Raw genomic sequence first — 21,470 nt, forward strand, 5'->3', positions numbered from 1 at the left:
TAAAGGCAGAGTAGGGAGGTTTAAGTCTAAAAAAAGTCTAAAACACTTTTTTCCAAATTTGTTTAAACTGTCTTTATATATCAATACATAAGTAAAATGTAAGTACTCTGAAAAAGAGAGTATAAAAATCGAGTGTCTGTAGACCTCTCACGACTTTCTTTTAAAGCCACGCCCCCAACACACTTGAACGCGCGACGCTGACCTGCTCTGCTGGGAGAAGCATTTACCTCAGACGAGCGGAGAGGAAGGAGCGCGGTGCATGTAGTAACATCATGTCACAATCACATGTAATAATTCACCTAACTTTATCACAATGAATATAAACAAATACGATAGCTTTAAGTACTCACTATTAAGCTAGCATATCAATACTGGTAAAGTTTAAATATATATTTTATTTGATTCAGTAACAAACGAGCTAGTTATATTTATAAGACAAAGCTAAAAACAGGTTGCATTGATACAAGTTTTTTTATTACCATCAGTTACACTGTGATGAAGGTGAATTTCGTGGAAGATTCATAACATAAACCGTGTTTTGCATGTAAGAGTTTCCATGATAAAAGCATTGTTGACTCGGATGAGGATTACATACCGGAGACAATACAGTTACCGCATCGTCGACTCGAGCAAAAGCCACGCAATATTTACTCTCGTTTGATTTCTTCATTTATTCTTTTTTTGCCTTCGCTGACTGCATATGCAGGTACTGTGTGTTCTGAATGCACTTTCTCTGTCGTACTTTTGCTCTTCCTAGAGTGCCTCGTGCACGTTCAAATCAATCGGCTGTGCGCATGTGTGGGCAGATCCTGTAGCAGCGGGCGGTAGCCCTGGTCGCGAGAGAGAGTGATAGTCACGCAAGCCAATCATTTGTTTCGTCCCGAATGCAAATAATAAGTACTTACATTTTCATTATGTATTGGTATATAAAGACAGTTTAAACAAATGTGTAAAAACGTTTTATAGATAATTCCTGCCTATCCTGCCTTTAAACCGGTATAAGCTAAAATTACAGTAGTTGAAAATTATCAGCATATCACACACAAATTTAATATTGTGCATCTCTGATGAAGAACTTTACATTTTTAAGCTACTTTACTAGCTCCTAAGAAAGTGTAGAGCACTATGGGTATATTCATACTACGTGAACTGTACCATCCCCAAAGCCGTTTGATCCCAAAGTATGATTCAATTGGCTAGTGAATGCTCCATACTGTACCAGGATGTGGTACGCTTAAGCATACCCTGTTACGCTTTGCAGAGGTGGTCTCGGGTTCGCTTTAAATCAGGGGTGGGGCAAGCGCGCCTGAATGCGAAACTTCAATTATTACTTCATCCCAAATGGCCACAGATAACAGAGGTGTGTTTGACATCATGTGCTCTGCGTAGACCGATCGGTTTATGACATTGAAGTAGCATGAGAGTAATTGTAGAGCAGACTGCTCTTAATATGCTTATAAATCTCTTGCGTGGTTACTAAGTGTCATGATTTCAAACACACCTAGCAATAAATATTAATTAAGATGAAATCCATTGGACAAATCTTCCAGTTTTCTTCTAAACAATCACATCTTTTAATAACGTAAGCGTACTTGGGTACGGATTATACATTTTTGTTTTAGTGCAGATGAGCGGGGACAATCTTAATTGGGTACGGTTCAGTCCAGTTAAATATTATGTGAGCGCGCCCTAAGTCAATAATATTGTAACACAATAAAGTATTGTTAAATACCTTTTACCAAAATCTATTGTGTTTGAAAGACCACTTAAGCATGGGAAACATCTTATCTGTTTAATAGCCAACTCTTCAACGTTTCATTGCATAAAATAATCAAATCTTACTTCAATTTTGCATCTATTTAGGGTGGTGGTTTTAATTGCGCTCTCTCTCTCTCTCTCTCACACACACACACACACACACACACACACACACACAAGCGCGCGCACACACACACACACACACGCCAGCTCTGTTAACACCCATCTCTGTTCTCATTTCTCTCACATCATCTGTATTGATTTGTAATTAGTTTTCAGAGGGCTGCAAATCATCGCTTTGCTGGCAAGTGTGCGTGTGCGTAAACCCAGAGATCATCTGGCACACTCACCGTACAAATGGTGTTTTGATAAAAAATCACTTTTAAGTCAATAAATTTTTATTAAACGTTGCACTAGCCTGATTGATGAAGATAGGTGTGAGTCTAAAAGTGTGTTGATCTCTGTTTAAATGTGTGTGTGTGTGTGTGTTAAAACTGACTCCAGCAGTGAGGCAAATTAAGGATTTGGTTTAACAAAGACAATTATATTTCTTTACTAATACATATATAAGTAAAAAGTACAAAATATTATATTTGGTAACATTACACAGAGGGTGGCACAAGGTCCATGTTAAAAAAATCAGTCCCTCAGTCACCAACAAAACAAATACACCCTCACTCGCTCACACCGGTAGACACGTAAACCTGCAGTTTATTTATCATGTTCAGATGTGAGGGGTCTAATCAATAGTTTTAATCTGGAGTTAAACGTATTGACTCGGTCCACTGGCTGGCCACTCCTGCACATTAACCCAGTCCATCAAGGTGAAGACCAAACACCAAAAATATATATACACACACACACACACCCAGCACCCCTCACCTGGGTGGGCTGAGGGTTAATATCCTGACACTTTCGCAAACACCAGCAACTTCTCTTCTTTCTGGATTTTCAGTCATTTTACTGTGTAATGAAGGGGATGCTGGCCTTGTTGTTGGACAGCCAATATGGCCAATAAGATCAAAGAGGCAAGGTTTGGCCTGATAACATGGTCCAGATAGCATCTGCTGTTATATGGCATATCTGAATTGTGTATGTTCGTTTTTAAGGGACTTTAAATGTATGTATTCACAGCAAATGTTTTTGAGATGAGTGGGAATACCAACAAATAGCTTTTTTCAGGTATTATGGATGTACTTGTTTTTAATAACAAATGTAATCATAAAAACTATATAAAACAAATGAAAGATGATCTCTGCATACAGCTAGGGAATGAATCACATACAGTACTGGCCAACTTTGCTTTAATGCCTCTCAGGGGTAGATTAAATTATCAAAATATCAGGTGTATGATACAAAATGACAAAACACAAGGGGGTGGGGGTCCCAGACAGGGATTATACTAGTCCTAGACTTAAATAAATTTAAGAGCTGTCCAAACTTAAAACAACTTGCCCTTTGTTTTGCACAAAAGTAATGTTTGCATGTTTGTTAAAACTAGCTATATTTCCTAATTAAACTAAGCCTAGTCCTGATTTAAGGTAATCCCTGTCCAGGAAACCCCAAGGTGCATTAATCCAGGACATTTAAAGGGACACTCCACCTTTTTTGAAAAAATTCTCATTTTCTAGCTCCCCTTTAGTTAAACATTTGATTTTTACCATTTTGAAATCCATTCAGCTGATATCTGGGTCTGGCTGTACCATTTTTAGCATAGCTTAGCATAATTCATTGAATCTGATTAGACCATTAGCATCAAGCTAATTTCGAAAGTTTCCTCCTTAAAAATCTCACAAGTAATGAACTTAAGCATACACTGAATACAGTTTTATCTGTTACACCTTATTTTGGTATTTGGTAGTCTTTGGTAGTAATTTCTGGGCTATGTTTTTATAAACTTTGCACGTGTGTTGTGCCTCCTTAAATTCCTCTCAAACCCGAGCGTCAGTTTATACTCCAAACGCAACAATGCATTTTGCATACAAATTTTTTGTTCACTTTGGCCACTACTGTATATGATAAAATCAATGGCTATCGACAGAGAATAAAAAATGAATGTATAAAACTTTATCACACTGTCAGACAAAATGGTCAAAAAATGGTCCCTAGCTATCACCGGGACAGTACCCTGTCTAAAAGTACACAAGAGTTCATTTTAGTACCTCAGAGATACATATTACCAAAGAGTGCATATTAAATGGTACATATAAGGATCTTTTTAAAGGCTACTGCCTCAGTGACAGCGTCAGAAAATGTATTGACTATTTTTTTCTGACAGTGTACAAATATATTAGATTTTGAATAGTTTTAAAAAGTTAAAATATAGCAATATGATAAGCTTGAATCAACTTGATACTTGAAACTTACTGAATAAGTTTACTGAAAGTGTCTGTGGCCTACTGGTTACAGATTTGGGCTTGTAACTACATGGTTGCTGATAAAGTAGGTCTTTCCTCCTGTAATAACCGTGTTTATTGCTTATTTTATAGTCTACTTTTTGGGCCTGAGAAAGGGAGGGGCTCACCCATAAAAAATGTTCTCACTGGCCTAAATAAATAAAAAAAACAGCCCTGATGTACTAACGTACATAAAGAGTAATTGCAACTGTGCATTTAAATAATATTAACTTTAAAGCCCTACAGCGAGTGGAGAAAAAGTAGCACTAGAATAACTGGAATTAGAGCCCAGCATTCAGGATGGTTAAAGTGCGCCATCTAGTGGAAATACAAGTCAACCACAGCACAGAGGGGGCAAGAAGGGCAAATGGTTGCGTAACATTTTTATGCTTTTTCCAACTAAGTCAATAAGGAACAAAACATTTACATTTTGTCACATATTGCAACAGATGTATTACTCACCGTAAAACTGTCTACTGTTTTAAAATTGGTGTCTACATAGACACACGCTCTGTCAAAGTCTGCCATCTCAGAGCTTGACTCTATGGTCCTATAATCAAAAGACATCAATTAAAAGCCTTATTAAAAGTAAGAATAAAAAAAAAAATTTATTCACTCGTATCCTTTAAGTAGCATGTAAATACCATGGTGTATAAATGCAGTAATCAATAGTTGTCAAACTACCATGGTTTTACTATCTGATACTATCAATGGTCCATAATGTTGTTGTTAGCAATGGTATGAAAAGTTATTTTCATTTCCAAATATGAAAAATCCTACCCAAAAAACGTATCAACGTAGCCCATGTTCAACATATAGTCCTTTCCACCAACTTCTTGAAAGTGCAGGGCAATAAAGCGTGGCTTGTACATGTGCACCGTCATAAAGACACAAAATTCATTAAATTAGTGTGTTTATCAGTTGTCATACTAATTAGTATACACACTACACTTCACTTAAGTTTTATCTGACAGACAAAAACGTATTTTTATATACGGGTGATTCTCACGAAACCATTGAAACACCACGGCACTAATGATTTTAGCTTTAAAATGTGTAATAGAGTAACATTAAAAAGCATCAGAATTAACACAATACTGTGTTCTACCTTGCACAATATGTGATTTCAACATAAGAATTTATAATTGTAAATTTTATCTCATTTTCTGCTGAAATTCTCATTACCGCAATGTGTCCGGCTGTGTTTGAACATGCGTTATGTTGTAATTTAATGGAATTAACACAAAAATATTAAGAAAAAAAATAAATGGATGTTTTGCTAGACTACTTTAGATGACAGAAAAAATATTTACTGAATATTCATGTATAATAATAATGAAGAAAAATTAGGAAAATGATGTGTCCATGCCTGATGTTCTCATCCTCCGCAACACTTTTTGAGAACAGTTTAAGCACACATACAGAATTTTAATAAAGTTTGATTTTGAGTGACCAAGCACATGGACCAGTTACTTCAAGATGGCTACCAGGAAAGATCATTTTTTTACAGTTAATTTGAAATATTGTCTTGTCAGAATGCTTACACAACATTTTGATTATCATTACCGCAACAGATGCTTATTAAATGTTAATTTAATTAATAGAAGCATAATACTTTGATTTTAAATGCATGTGCAGAATCTCCAAATTATGTTCTTTCAGGTTTGTCATGTCATTTTGAAAATATGTCAGTGTTGATGTTTTCTGACTGTTGCGGTAATGAGATTTTTTAGGACTCATTTTTTAAATTATGTTACAAAAAGTGTTAAATGATAAGTACAAGTTTTTAAATTAATGTTCCCATTTACTCCAGACTTTGTTTTTCAATGTCTGGTGGGAAAAAAAGTACATTTAAGCAATTTTTACATTTTCATGCTTGACATTTTAAAACCAAGTTTTCGTGAGAATCACCCATACAATGATTTAGCTTAAAAGTTTTTTTTTTTAGGACTACTACAAGCAAACTGTTATTCAACTTCTTGGTGCTCAAAATGTCAGACCAGCAGATAGCATAAGATGATTTGTCAGGTCAAAAATATGACAAACACTTATAAGATTTAGGTTTACAGTTGTCGCTTAACTGGGTAAAGTTCACTCTATAAAGAAATAGACTCTATCGAGGTTTATTGTGTGTGCGTGTGTTTGAATAAGAGCTTTCTGAGAAATGAATGACATCAAACTCACCATAAAGAACTCTCGTAGCCAATCTCTTTCAATCTCACCCACCTGAGAACAAAAACCAGATTACCCAGTTAGGGCAGATTTAACCTCAGCTTAGTTTTAACATGCATTTGGTCTCATTTTACTAGTGTGTACTGCAGTGTGCATTCTTATATTAAACTATAATGCATCTCTTCGGTGCATTTAATAATTATCAAAATTACCTTGAAATTGATATTATGGACTTCCCACAGTCCTATCTACCAAGGGTCTCATTTATAAAACCATGCATAGGATCCTTACTAAAAGTTTACGTGCGCCCAAGAGCCAAAAATGGCATATGCCAAAAATATTATATAAGACTTATAAAACAAAGCAATGTTTGTTTTATAAATCACAGATCACCTGCAAGTGTGTGTACATGAATCATCTTCAGATCCCACCCTGCAAGCCCAATCTCCCATCAAGTCTGTTTTTTATAGATCACAACCTTTGCGTGGGAACTGGCGTCTATATGGCAAGCTTTATAAATGAGACACCAGGTCTTTGCCAAACCCTTCAAATATGTTTGGTCACTATCAATATGTCATTTTACTGAGCTAAGTAGTACATTTCACTTAAGAACTTTCAGAAAAATGTACAAAAGCCATCACTAGGTTAGTAGTACCCTTTTAAAAAGTACACTTTTGTACCCAAAGTGTGCATATTAGTATAAGGTACATATTTCTATACATAAATGGTAAATATTAGGACTAGTGATGCACCATAGAAGTTGTCTGTTTAAATCAGTATCGGCCCAAAAAAATCCTATCGGTGCATCCCTAATTAGGACCTTTTAAAATGTTACCATCCATGCTTTTGTACCTTTATATATACTGTGGTTATTAAGAATGTAAAATCAATGCAATGTTAAAACACAGAAGGCTAAATGAAAATATAAATATACACTGGGCAGCCCAAAAGGAGAAAACGAATCAAATATGGACTGTATTTAAAAATAATACCACTTATGCCAACCAAAGCAAAGATCTAAACAACCGCAACATACCGCACATACTTTAAGTGGTTTAAACATAATACGATTTCAATTTCCACCATATAACCATCTGTCACTGTCTTATTGAAATGATTTTTACCCTAGAGGAGTATTTACCGACAGGAACTGCCAAAAAGTTTTTTTGTGTTGTAGTTGTACTGAATTTCATGTGAAACACATCATGTGGCAACACATGTGGAGCATGGCTCATATTAATATTAATGAGGCACACAAGCAATTCTGCAGGTTACAATTTGCATTCGTACATTTTCAGATGCAACAACAGCATCTTGTGTCCTAATTAAAATTGATGTTTTTAAATTTTATGATTTTATTTAAAGTATCATTATCATTCATTCATCAAAGCTTAAAGGAATAGTTCAACCAAAACCTTTACTTGCTCTTATGTTGTTACAAACATGTATATATTTCTTTGTTCTGATGAGCACAAAGGAAGATATTTTGAGAAATGTTTGTAACTAAACCAACCGCATCACTGACATCCATAGTAGGAAAAAACAATACTATGGAAATCAATGGGGCTTCTGATCGGTTTAGTTCCAAACATTCCTCAAAATATCTTCATTTGTGTTCATCAAAACAAACAATGAGAGATGTTGTTTTCATCATCCAAAACTGTATGGAATTCGCTAATCATGTTCATGGATGAGGTAATGAATGAATGTTTTTTTTACCAGTACGTTTGATCACTTTTTTTCATGCCATTGTAATGTATTAGCTGCAAGGCACATTAGATGCCGTATAACCACCACTTCCACATTTGTCCACTCATGTGGCCATGTTTCTTTCTACAACCGGGATAGCATTGATGTTAAGTCACTAAAACAGCAACAATCACCATGTAAACAAGGGACAAGGCATTATTTTTAACAGGAATTTCTCTGAATTTACAAATCCTTGGGAACTTTTTGGGATAATGTACAAACACAACAGCATTAACTCTTTTCCCGTCATTGGTGAGTTATTATGGTGAGCACTCTTTCCCAACTTATAAAACACTGAAGCATCCACTGATTCATAAACAGTTAAAACTCTGTATGTTTTGATCAGCAATCTAAATCTGATCCCTAACAAATGCCCTTTCCAAAAATGCAATTAATCGCAGCTTTTTGCTCAAAATGTGGTATTTTGAAAGAAACCTATCAAAAAAAAGACAAAAAAGAACAAATAAAGATCGGATTAAAGGTTTTTCCGTTTTTTTAAAGCAGTTAGAAGAAAACTTTCTTGAACTTTTGTGAAAATCATAAAAAGGCTGGCACTGGCTGGCAACTTTAAAAAAAAAACCCTGGCAGGGAAAGAGTTAAACATATCACACTGTGCAAGTGGTTTTGGATATTGTATTACAAAAACCATACATATTGTGGCTATAAGTCAAATCTTTGATGTATATTCAGGCTTTTAACGGAGAAAATCAAGACCAAAGTATATATATCTACTGTGTGCAAAGTATCCAAGCAAACTATGGATGCATATATTTGCATGGCTAAAGATCTGCATTCAGCCAAATCAGGGCTTGCATGACAAAAGGCACTCTGCAAGATCCACATGAGCAAAAACAAATAATTTAAGTCGAAATTAAATTGAAATAAAAAACTAAATTTTTGGCGGCGGAATATTGTGGTATTTTCGCAAATGACTTATCTGTGAGCTTCATTATTTTTTAAAAATTCATGTGCTGTCATAATCTTTAATCAAAAACACAAATCTCCTCCCCTCCTCGAAATGATCGCTCTTTATTTTCGGTCAAATCGTATTGCAGGTGGGCGAGGTCCGGGAAAAGATTGAGGCGATTAGCAAATAGCAACATGACCCAACCTCAAACGATCCAATCAGTTCTTGATAGATGCATTTAAGTACCGTCCTACTCATTTCAAAAGTCATTTCACTCTAATATACGTCACCACAGGAAAAATAAGTCAATCGCTACATCCGTTTCATGGTGACTTTAATAGACAAACCCAACAATGTAGCTTAAAACATGATAGGTTTTAATCAAAAACAAGTAGGACTGCAAAACAATTAATCGTGACTAATAATTTTCAGAATAAAAGGTTTTGTTTACATAATATATTAATATACATAATATACTGTGTATAATAATTATGTATTTCCCGCAGGATATTTCAGTTAAGGCGGCCCGCTAAGCTTGGAAACCCTACCGCCTTAACTAGCTCGTCCAAAAAATAAAAAAATCGCTGCACAAAAGGACTGAGCAAACTGCTAGCTAGGTTTCACGTGCCTGTTGATTAGATATAATTGTTGAGCACTCTTGCTCACTTTATTCATGTGCATTATTTACATGCTACAGTTACACTCCTTTAAGATAAATGTAATTAATAGTGGGAAATAATCAGATTTTACCATTTTTGCGCCATCTATCATCGTTCGCCATATGTTCTACAACATCTGCTTTAGTTTGTGTTTATTAACCCTTTAGTTTCACTTCATCACGCAGCTATTGCCATTAGAGGTATCTGTTAAAACATTTAAATTCATTAATAATCTTGTATGTGTTTATTTTTGTCATAGTTTCTTCAAAATTAAGTTCTATTTGAGTGTTTTAAAAATAAATATTTTATTTATTCATTTTATTAAAATATTTTAATTTTCATCATGACGCATAAGCCAGGCCCCCTTGATTGCCACGCCCTTGGCCCCGACCACCCGCCCAACCCTACCACCTTAAAGGCTCTCTAAGCGAATAATGTGCGACGTCACTTCCTGTTGATGTTTGAACTGTTTTTAAACAAACAGAGCGTTGCTAACGCCTCCACCTCCCTCTCCCGTCCGTGCTTTCATGAACGCGCCCAACCCCCACCCCAAAATCCTTCTTGTCGTTTATTGGCTGGAACACTTTGTTATGTTTTGTTGTGCTAGGTTTGGCCACTATGTTGATATTGCCGTTTGTCGAGCCTGAGCTGTCTACAGAGATCGCGTTTTTTTACAGTTTGATCAGCGGACAGTCAGCAAGCAGATAGTGAGGAGATGTTTGCTGTATGTAACAAAAAATGTTTTATAGTCTAAAACGCGTCAATTCGCTTAGAGCGCCTTTAACTAACACATTTTCTGCGAAAAACCCTGTTTACATATTTAAAAATACATAATATTTACATAATTTTCTTAAAATTATACATGCATGTGTGTGTATTTATATATACATAATTATTATACATACACACATGATGTAAAATGATGAGTAGCGATCAATCGTTTCCAGCCCTAATAAACATCTTAGGTTGTTTACATTATAAAAAATATGCAAGTATCTGAGATTTTTAAAGTTGTCCTTTTTGGGACACAAGCAGATCCACTGGCAGATTTTCTTCATATTTTGTGTGCTGGTTTCTGGAAAAAAAATTGGGATTTTGCTGATAGTACTACATTACTTCAAATGAAAGTTGTAAGCATGATCAAATGAGTAAAAATGTGTAACAGGAAAGGGGCATAACGTGTCTAGAAATGTTATGAATGACAGGCATTTGAGTTCTGTGGAATCCATGCAGGTCTGGTCATACAGTGAATATACAAACTGGTTAAAGATACAACATTTCTCGAATTAGGAATTTTGTATCTACTATTAAATGAATAAACAGTTCAACATTAGACGAGCCACAGGATGACAACATGTTACACAATATATCTGACAGATATCTGTAACTACGTTTTAACTTAAAGCTGGTTACTACAAAACTAACAGGATGGTTTCACCAGCGCCAAAGACGTCTGTGTCTGTGGTCTGCCTTACTATAACCACAAGTGTGAAATTTGGTTTATCTCTACATCTTGTAGTCTAAAGAACAGGAAGTTATGATCAGCACTGATTGGTCAGCAGATTAAGTGAAACCTATCTTGCTGGAAAGCTTCTGTTGTTTTTATTAAGACCGTTCCTTTTGGTTAAATATTTCTTTTAAAACTAAAGAAAAGTGCACCTGTGCGCAACAGCAAACACCCTGACCACTCCCTGCCTCAACCTGTCAAGCATGCAGCAAAACCAGGTCAAGAAAATTTGACTACACAAAGACAGATGCATTATGGTCACTCGCTTGCACTTATTTTGATGAGTGATGCATTCAAATCTGCATAATGTATTATAATGCATATTAAAAGCATCATATACTGGCACACATCATTGCCTTATGTGTACTGTTTATGTTAATTCTACTGAATGTGATGGGTGGAGGAGTCGATGGAAACTTCCTTTATCTTCGGTCTCAAGAGGATTTCCCAAATTTGCAATGCATAATTTCCTGTTGCCTGGCTACGAGCTGACATTTTAACTTTAAACAGCATCGAAGAACAGAGTTTAGAGTCTTTGAAAACTGTTTTAGACGGTAGGTAAACATTGCATGGCCTCACAAGAAGTGTCTGAAGGGAATGCTGTATCAGAAACAACAGTGTGAGATATTTAACCAACCACAACTAATTATCGGTAAGATTTACAGAGCTCATACAGAAGGCATAAATGCATGCAACATGTCAAAATATACACTAAATGCAGGAAAAGTCTTATCTTATTATTAGAAACCCTCATTGCATAGGTGTTGCCACAAGAAACGGTAATAATTTTAATGTTTAAATCATAAAACATGGTGGACAACAGCTAGACACACACACGAAACTCCAAAATCGCGAAGGTCTGGTAAACCTACAAAAACGTCTCTATTTTTAAAGGTCTGTTAAAACATTAGCATTGACCTTTTAAAAAAATAAAGCAAGGAAAGGTTAAAGCCCTTTGGGAAATGATATACATCTGTTTACAGTCACAATGGACTGCGGCATGTGCTTTTTCTCTTCTAAACACAGCCTGAGGAAACTGGGTTAGAAGCCAAATTTCCACTCATGTGGCGTCAGCCCTAAACATGCACAAAATAACTCTAACAAATACAAACCTCTATAAAATCTGGACTAAACATAGATGGAAAAAGCAGAAATCAAGCAACTACATTTTTACAATTTCTAAATAAAGTCCTGCTTGACCATGCAAAGATTGGCATCACAATGCTAGCGTTTTGTTGGTAACTGGTTCCTAAAGTGTTGTGTTTCAAGCATGGTCCTGCTATACAGGATGTTTTGGGTGGTTGCAAAGTGTAACTTTACTGACCCAAATAAGAGCCAATAAATCTTTGAGATTCTGGCCAGCTATCTTAAGATAACTGCTCTCCTATGAGCTTAAAGTTTTTTTCAATGTAAGCTCAGTGTTAAAGCATTGCGTTAGAAGTGATCATGGGATTGAACACAAGAAAAATACATACTGATGAAAACATTTAAGTAAAAATGTAAATATCATTCATTTTGGCTCCATGAATGACTTTGAATTGTTCATTGCTTTAACGTTGCTCAGAAAGTTAAGTATATTTGTAATATTAAAACATTGCTGTCATGCTGGCAACCCTAAATGTTCCCAGTGCAGTCTGCTGACCTCATTATGATTTGAATGAAACAAGAAGCCATTTAATAAAATATTCATCAAAGATCTAGATGTCAACACTTTAGTAACACATGACAAACTATTGAAAGTAAGAACAAACACAACAACAGTAGAAGCAGCAAACAAAATAAAAACAGCATGCATAATTTATCCATGCAGAGAGTGAGAGTGCACACTCTGGACACAAACAACAAAAGTTAAAACAACTTGTTTTTTTAAGTCAATTCAACCAACTAGTTTAGAATTTGACTTTAAAAAGTTGACATAACTAATAAAAACAAGTTGAAATTGTTTACCTTAATTTAAAAAGTTAAAGTAACATAAAAATATATGTTGATATGACAAAAAAGCTGGGCCCAGTTGCATAAAGCACCTTAAGTGTAATTTTCCCTTAAGTTGTTTCCTTTAAACTTAAGGGTGTTGCAGAAAAACCCTTATGTTTTTCTGTTGCGTCTCCATGGCAACAATAGTATTTTATAACAACAAACCGGGGTTGCTGTCATGAAACACTTAACGATTACCCTTACCTAAGAGAACCGTTTAAGGGATTATATGCAAAACTCTTTAATTATTATCTTACAGTAGTTAAGGGGAATTTACCCCTTAAGTGTCATAGTTAAGGGAAAAACTTAAGGTGCTTTATGCAACCGGGCCCTGAATTTTTTACAGTGATACGGCATTAATTAAAGTTACTGTCATTGAGTTCATTACACTTAATTGAACCCCTTGACATGCACATGTAATCAAACTAATGAAGGAAAACATCTGTAAATATCTCCTAAAAATAATAAGGCAGCAAAAGCAAAAAGTAAACGCAGAAATAAGTAAAGTACATTATTAAATCAAGTGATATTCATGTAGAATTGGCAGACTTATTGTGAAAACCCTTGTTGTGATAATAAATTATTAAAGATTTTGACAGAAAAACACCACACACTAACTATTTAAAGGTTTAATGGTAACCACCAGTGTTGGGGGAAGTTGTTTATAAAACTAATGCATTACAATATTAAGTTACTCCCAAAAAGTAACTAATTGCGTTACTTAGTTTTTCATGGAAAGTAATGCTTACGTTACTTTTTAGTTACTGCTGCTGCATTGCTTTTTCTTGGGTGAGGCTTGATCTCTTTCAGGTCTTGCAGGTGTTTTTATAACTGAAAAGTTCTGCATTCCGAAATTGCATATTTCATCACAAAAATGTCCAGGTTTGGCCTGCCATCTCAGTTTCTGACTTAAACTGTTCCCACCCAGGCGTGTACACATAGAATGCATAATGTGACTATGTTTAATTCAGTACATAATTTTTTTAATCAAATTAATTAAACTAAAAAAGTAACTTGCATTACTTTTTTTTAAAGTAGCTCAAATATTAATGTGATTGTGTACATTTAAAAAGTAATATGTTACTTTACTCGTTACTTCAGAAAAGTAATATTACGTAATGCACGTTACTTGTAATGTGTTACCCCCAACACTGGTAACCACTATTATAAATATTTTCCCCCATATTTTAAAATACTTAAAAATCATCCAAAACTTAAATTATTTATGAATTTAGCATTTTCAATTTACACTCAGGGCTCAACATAAAGGACAGCCCGATGACCCGGGGCCAGCATGAGTATTGTCACTGCCTGCTTCACCCTCAGTCATTAATATATATTTTCTGCCTGTGGCCATTTGTCTGTATGTATTCTTATGCAATGTTACAATCGAGACACATTTTAAGTGTCGCAAATGTTAACTTCTCAGCAATGTCATAAGGTTTCTCCTACCTTATTGGTTGTTGTGGACACTGTGTTGCATGTCATTGTACAATTGTACATTTAAAATTGCCAATGTTCTTAACAAATTATAAATTAAATGTATATGTATACAATTATATTTGACTTTTGAATTATTTTAAATATGTAACACTGAAATTTTTGGTGGGGCCAGTGAAAATGTTGGCAGAGCAAGTGAAAACCTGAACCACTGGCCCGACTAGGCCAGTAAAAAAAATATTTGCGTTGAGCCCTGACACTGTCAAAAAAAAGTCAAAAATTTTCCATAAAGCCATTATCACTGACATACATGTAAAATACATGAAAAATGCATTTGAGATTTGTCCGGGATCTTTGATTTTTGTCTCATTCACACTGCCAATGATTTTCCCGGAATCTGTGTGCTTTCACACAGATACCTTAAAGATCCCGTAAAGACACGTGATGTGTTTAAAGTCCTGCACTTTGTAGTTTTTCTCGGCAGCGTCTGAAGTTTGCTTTTTATCTATTATTTATTTCTCTCTCCAGAAACCATGCACATGCATTTTTGTTTATGATAAGATTATAAAGAAGCAGATTATAAATATCCATTTGACATTTTATCATCCAGCTTCTTGAGGTCTCACTCTGAGATGCGTAAACAGTATTAAACAGTACTTAGTTCCCATCTATCCTAGCCTATTATTAAAATTATCAGTTAAAATAAAACAATATTTGTTAAAGGATAATTCCGGTATTTAACACTTTGAGTCTCATTTCTGGTTTGTTTTGGATGAACTACAGTGATGGACACAGAAATGTTGACAATGGGTCGTGTCTTGACTTTTCGACTGATTTAGAAGCGTCTCTTGACTGCTTCAGAATGGAAGTCAATGACCATGCACAAACATGTCATTAAAACAACACTTAACGTTCATTTTCAAAACTGTAGTACTCACCGAGTGGTTCGTGGTGTTCGTTGATGATTAAAAACAAATATATTGGCGCAATGTATGATTTCAATCCGTGTTATTTGCTATAGTGGAAGTATTTTTTCAGATACCTCACAACCGCATATATACTTCCGCTCTATATTTGAGTCTGAAGCATGAATGAACGTGGTCCAACAAACTGTAATAAAACGGTAGCATACTTTCAAAATCAAGTTTATTTGTAACACTTACACCATCCAATATGTTTTTTCATCAGCATAACAATAAAGAAGATATTTTGCAGAAACCCCAGTGCTCCGTCATGCAAGTCAACAGATCCGCACACTTTAAGAGCTAAAGCATATATATCCAATACAAAAGCAATCCCCCATAAGTCCGTGTGACATATTGACGTCTTGTGAAGCAAATCAATCAGTTTTTGCAAGAAACTGAACGTTATTTACAACACTATTAGCGTGAATGCCAAAGCAGGAAGCGCGCTTTCCGTTTGAGGCGATCTCTTGCACTGGTGAAGTTTGGTGGCTGTTGGCTATGGATGTTGGTCTCTCTGCGCCACCTATAGAGCGGGAGCGTGAAGCGCACTTCCTGCTTGGCAAAAGCTCTACATTAACGCTGAAAAATGTTTATATATATATTCGAATCTCAAAACTGAAAATCGAATGTCAACCCACGGAACAAATATTCGAATATTCTGGTCCAGCCCTACAAATATGGGAAAAATTTATTCTGAGAGAAACCGAGCGAAAAAACTGCAACCACATGTAAAAACAAAGACCCCTTTCTGTTTCCCGGCGGCGGAGTGATATATCAGCGAGCAAACAGTCTTCCAAGAGAAGTCAATGGAATTTTACAAAATGCCAAATAAAACACGACAGAAACTGTATTTCGCTACACAACTTGTTCTTAATCATCCACGAACACCACGAACCACTCGGTGAGCAGCACAGTTTTGAAAATGAACGTTAAGTGTTGTTTTAATGACATGTTTGTGCATGGCCATTGACTTCCATTCTAAAGCAGTCAGGAGACGCTTCTTGGCGAGTCAAGGAGTCAGGACACGACCCATTGTCGGGGTTTCTGTGTCCATCACTGTGGTTCATCCAAAACAAACCAGAAATGAGACTCAAAGTGTTAAATACCGGAATTATCCTTTAATACATGGTGGGTGTCGTCATGAGCCGACAGACATTTCACCACTTTTTCTATCTTTAATTTGTGAATTTCCTGTATATGACACAAATTATTGCTGCCCTGACGATCTGATTTGTATGAGAAATTTGTATGGGTGTTTGGAAGCTGAACGGAGACGCGCGCATGTCCGCGCAAGATGACGCGGTCCGTCTCGCGCACATCCGGACAGACGTTCGCTGATGGCCTCTGACCCTGTCCATAAACATCTCTCTTTTTGCACAAACGGAGAAAGACGACGCAAAAGCAAAACTTTCTGAAAAGCATCCTGCTTTAGAAATGACCACTGTGGTAGATGAAACGGAGACAATCTGCCCTTTTTGGATATTAATCCTCTGGACTGATCGCGTGCTTTTTAATAAGGTAATGTTGCGTGAATATCTGATAATGTATGAATCCTGGTTCTGTTGTTGATCTGTCGCTGCTGTTTGCACGTTCAAATTAAATCTTTTGTTTTTACTAGTTCACAGACAACCGTCAACTGTATTTTTACTCAAAGACAATTTCATATTAAAATCTTATAAGTTAACGGTTAATGTTCGGTTTAGAAGCTACGGTTGTCGGTCGGGAAAATTAACTGATATGAGCATCCCTACAACCTACTATTTTAAGTTTTGGCTTTAAAAAGTTGACATAACTTATAAATTCAAGTTGAAATTGTATAACTTAATTTTTTAAGTTAAAGTGACAAAAATTCTGATTTTTTTTACAGTGGCTTGCTATGTGCTTACTCTTCTTCGTACTGTATTGTGTGCATTTTGTAGTATTGTGTATATTTGTATAATATGCACTGTAACAAATACAAAGCATTTTTGTCAAATGAACATATTTTTATGTTACTTAAAAAGCACATATTGTCCGATTCACATTTTTAAATTTCCTTTGGTGTGTAAGTGTGTATTAGTACATGTTAACGATGTCCAAAAAAGACACACCCCAAAGTAAACAAAGATACAAGTTATTGTCTCCGACGTAAATCTCTTTTCTTGGACTACAACAAACACACGAATTGGCAACAGTTTACTTCCTGGGATTGGTGATGTAGACAAGACCGACATTATCATAATTCCTCCCGCTTTGGACTTACAGCCTGCAAGTTAACTCCTGTTAGCAACCGAATCTTTCAAACATGGTAAGCAGGGAACTACACTGCGACCAAAATGGTCGCATATGCGAACTTTTGAACTGTCGTTGCGACCCTAATTTTTAATGGGTCGCAAATGTGCTACCTAATGTTTTAGACAATATGCTATGATTTACTATGAGCATTTATTAAAACAGAAATGTGGATTTTAAGAATACGTTTTATAACGTGCTCTGAGTAGGGCTGCACGATTTGGGAAATTTTTCCCATTGCGGTTATTGATGCTAAAATTGCGATGTGCGATTGCGATTATACTAAATGGTATCATGAGTCAACTTGATGGGTTTTAAGGAAAAAAGTTTAGCTAAAATTTGTATTTGTAAAACTAGAAATGTTTTCGTATTGCCATGTGATGTAGCAACTGCTCAGTGTCAGTAATCCTAAATCCAAAATACCGCCATACAACAGACATAGAGGTTTTTTTAGCTACCAGATCACTGTCAACCTCCTCTGCATCCATCTTCGCTCTGGTATAAGTGACGACGCACACCACACACGTGCATGCCACACGTGCACTGCCTTTTTTGTTCATTTTTCTTTCTTTTTTTAAACAGCAAGGAAAATCATCAAACTGTTATCAGAAAGTTTGTGTTAACAAGTCCACACATTTATTTATTTAATATAATTGCAACATTTTGCTGTCATATAATTGCACAGGCTGACATCGCGATTGCGATGCGATTAATTGTGCAGCACTAGCTCTGAGCCTTCAACACGTTGTTGGACGTCAGAGGTATTCAGGCCAATCACAACGTACAGATTAGCTGGCCAATCAGGGACACGGAGCTTTTCAAATCCGTGCATTTTAGGAAGAGAGTGAAACCTGGAGCTACAAAAATGTACGGTATGTGGAAAATAATTTTTTTTTTACTAAAAACCATGTGAACACATTGTATTATACCAAATACACAAAATAACATTGGTTAAAGCAATGCAATAGGTGTTCTTTAAAATGAAGTTAAAGAATTTCAACTTGATTTTATAAGTTATGTCAATTTCACAAGCCAAAACTTAAAATAGTAGGTTGAATTGACTTGCAAAACCAAGTTGTTTTAAATTCATGCTGCATTTTTTTTACAGTGTGTGTAAATATAAATTATTTGTAGCACTTTGTGTAACGTTACTGCATACATGCTTGCCTTCTAAGTTGCACTGTTTGGAGTATGGACCAAAGACTTTAACCCACCACTACAAGTTTGATGGTAAAACGCTTTCACCATATATGTACAACTTTAGTTTTAGTGTTGCATGACTTTCTATGTCGATTAAGCACATGAAAATAATGCAATTTAGCATTTACTTTCTTTCTCGTGAGTCGTGACGCTCAGTGTATTGAACAGTATCGTACTTTGTGTTGTATTTCACCGCGGTTTCGCGGCAGCGCTTTTAAATGTCTCACAACAACTTTGTGTCAGTTTCCTGTTTGATTTGAATACATACACAGGTTTGTGTGCTGGGTGATGATAGGTCGCCGCCAGCCCTGTGGGGAGGTGCTGTCAGACAGCTCACAGTAAACGGGAGACGAGATTACTTTAGACTGGGGACTCTGCTGCAAGAATGGCCTAGTGGATCGAAGAAACCGTTAAGTGCAGAACCAATGAGAAAATCTGCCGCACGTTAGCGTCCAGGGCGAATACCAATCGGCGTTATGGCGCCCTTGAAGGGCACTGCGGGAAGAGCACGCCACACGGTGGGTCTTCCCAGATAAAGACAAAATGACGTTGTTTCTCTTTATCGCAAAGTGTCTTCCATACGGCCACACTGTGAAGCGCAATTCCCATACTTTTCCCAGAGTGTCCACCTTTAATGGGTACTGCTCGGAGTGAGAATGGATATGGAGATAGGGAAGTTCACTGCCGATTGGAATTCGCCCCCAGTTGTATCGTCGATGAAAGTACCGACGCGCCGTTGCGTTTACTAGTACATAACAGTTATTATAAATCACACGCGGTGTATAATGAGAATCGAGTTTATACAAACCCATTTCGTATAAACATGCAGCTATTTAGGTGGGGTTGTGGCCTACCTATTTAGTTTTTTTTAAAAATGACCCAAAACCACAGGTAATGCATTTACCGTCAGGCTACTTTTCAACTATGTGTGGCTGTCAAACAATGAATGTGTGCATTCGCCGCGTTACCCATTTACAACGCCAACACCTTTTATCATCGCAGGGTTAGGATTTTAAACAGATGAGACTTACATTGTCAAACAGAGATCCAACATTTGCGGTGACCAGTAACACGTCCGTGTGCGACTCCATGGTAAGAAGGACAGTCCGAGGAAAGCGTAATCCCGCTTTATTTGAGGAATAACAAACAAACGGCTTACAGACACGATGAGAAAACTCTGCCTTGCGATGAAGACCTGAAGGCACACGAGCGCGTCGCGCGCATCTCTGTTCGTGCTGTCAGTCTCCCGGTTCACGAGGACACATTCACGTTCGGGCTGTTTCTTTTTGGTTTGGTTGGTCAGCGGTGAAGAGAGCAGTCTCCTCTTGTCTTCATGGTAATTGGACTAGGTTTGTAAGCTGACTTAACCCAGCATCAGTAGCTTTGAGTTCTTGCGGTGCCAAACTACACACACTACTAGTTGCGCTGCCAGTCTTGATGTTAATGTTATGCTGCACGACACGCGAAGCTCCGCCCACTACGTGTGCTGTTGGCCACTGTAATGACGCGTCAAAGTTTCCATCTACTGTATCACAGTTGAGCAATAGTGTATCACAGAGACCCGATCAATACGCACACCCAAATTATATAACTACACGTTAAATTGGTTTGCAGGAGCAAACAGACATAACCAAATAGACTTTATTGTTAACTTGCACAACGTGTGTTTATGTTGTAAGAAAGAACAGAAATGTGAAAATAATATGCGTGACTCACTCAATGTATTGCACATCTGCTCTTTAACTGTAAATACTGATGTGCTGTATACTACTTATTTACCTGCACTAAACATTAATTCGTAGTTCCCACACGAATTAAATAATTGATTGACGTATGCTGTTCTAAGAAACTGAACCGTTTCGCACACTTTTTTGGGCCAAACTTGTCATAACATGATCTGTGAATCTACAGAGTATCGTTATTGTGTGTATTTGATCAGTGACCTAGATACTAATGTCTAGATACTAAATACTGTAGTAAAGAGCCATCAGTATCTTTATTATGTGTCAGATTTAGTTTCTTTTAAACTCTTTAAAAAATCTATTAGGTTTAACATTTATACATTTGGCAAATGCTTTTATCTAAAGCGACTTGCATTATCATTTTGGTAGCACTTTACTTGAAAGGGTGTTCATAAGACTGACATGACACCTTTATAACCATGACATGACACGTGTCATTTATGACAAAAATCATTAAGTGTCATTTGTTCAATCATGTCATTTTTAATGCAAAGATAACACTGTTTGAATGTTATTGTTATGACTTTACATAAACCAATACATCATAACTTGTCATAAATCTGTCATAAACGTGACATAGCAAAATAGAAACTACCAAGCTTTTTGGGTTAACATTACATTAAACTGTCATTTAAATGTCTTTATAAGTGTTAATGCTATGTCAAATAATTTTAAATACCTTAACAAAATGCAACAGACTGTTAACTGTTTTCCGGCAATATGCACCCAA

At 36.2% G+C, this 21,470-nt stretch overlaps 1 protein-coding gene across 1 annotated transcript in view; it reads right to left on the reverse strand.

The window, feature by feature from the left end:
• Positions 1 to 20,439, reverse strand: part of inpp5l (inositol polyphosphate-5-phosphatase L) — a 41,682-nt gene extending 21,243 nt beyond the window's left edge. Inside the window, exons 1-4 of the mRNA XM_055167899.2 lie at positions 20,030 to 20,439; positions 6,339 to 6,380; positions 4,935 to 5,035; positions 4,617 to 4,704 (exon numbers count right to left, since the gene is read on the reverse strand). Coding sequence (XP_055023874.2) covers positions 4,617 to 4,704; positions 4,935 to 5,035; positions 6,339 to 6,380; positions 20,030 to 20,089 — 291 coding nt within the window. The 5' untranslated portion in view covers positions 20,090 to 20,439. The remainder of the gene's footprint in view (positions 1 to 4,616; positions 4,705 to 4,934; positions 5,036 to 6,338; positions 6,381 to 20,029) is intronic.
• Between the last annotated feature and the right edge of the window lie 1,031 nt (positions 20,440 to 21,470).

The sequence above is a fragment of the Misgurnus anguillicaudatus genome, chromosome 5, assembly GCF_027580225.2.
Source record: "Misgurnus anguillicaudatus chromosome 5, ASM2758022v2, whole genome shotgun sequence".
Lineage (NCBI taxonomy): Eukaryota > Metazoa > Chordata > Actinopteri > Cypriniformes > Cobitidae > Misgurnus > Misgurnus anguillicaudatus.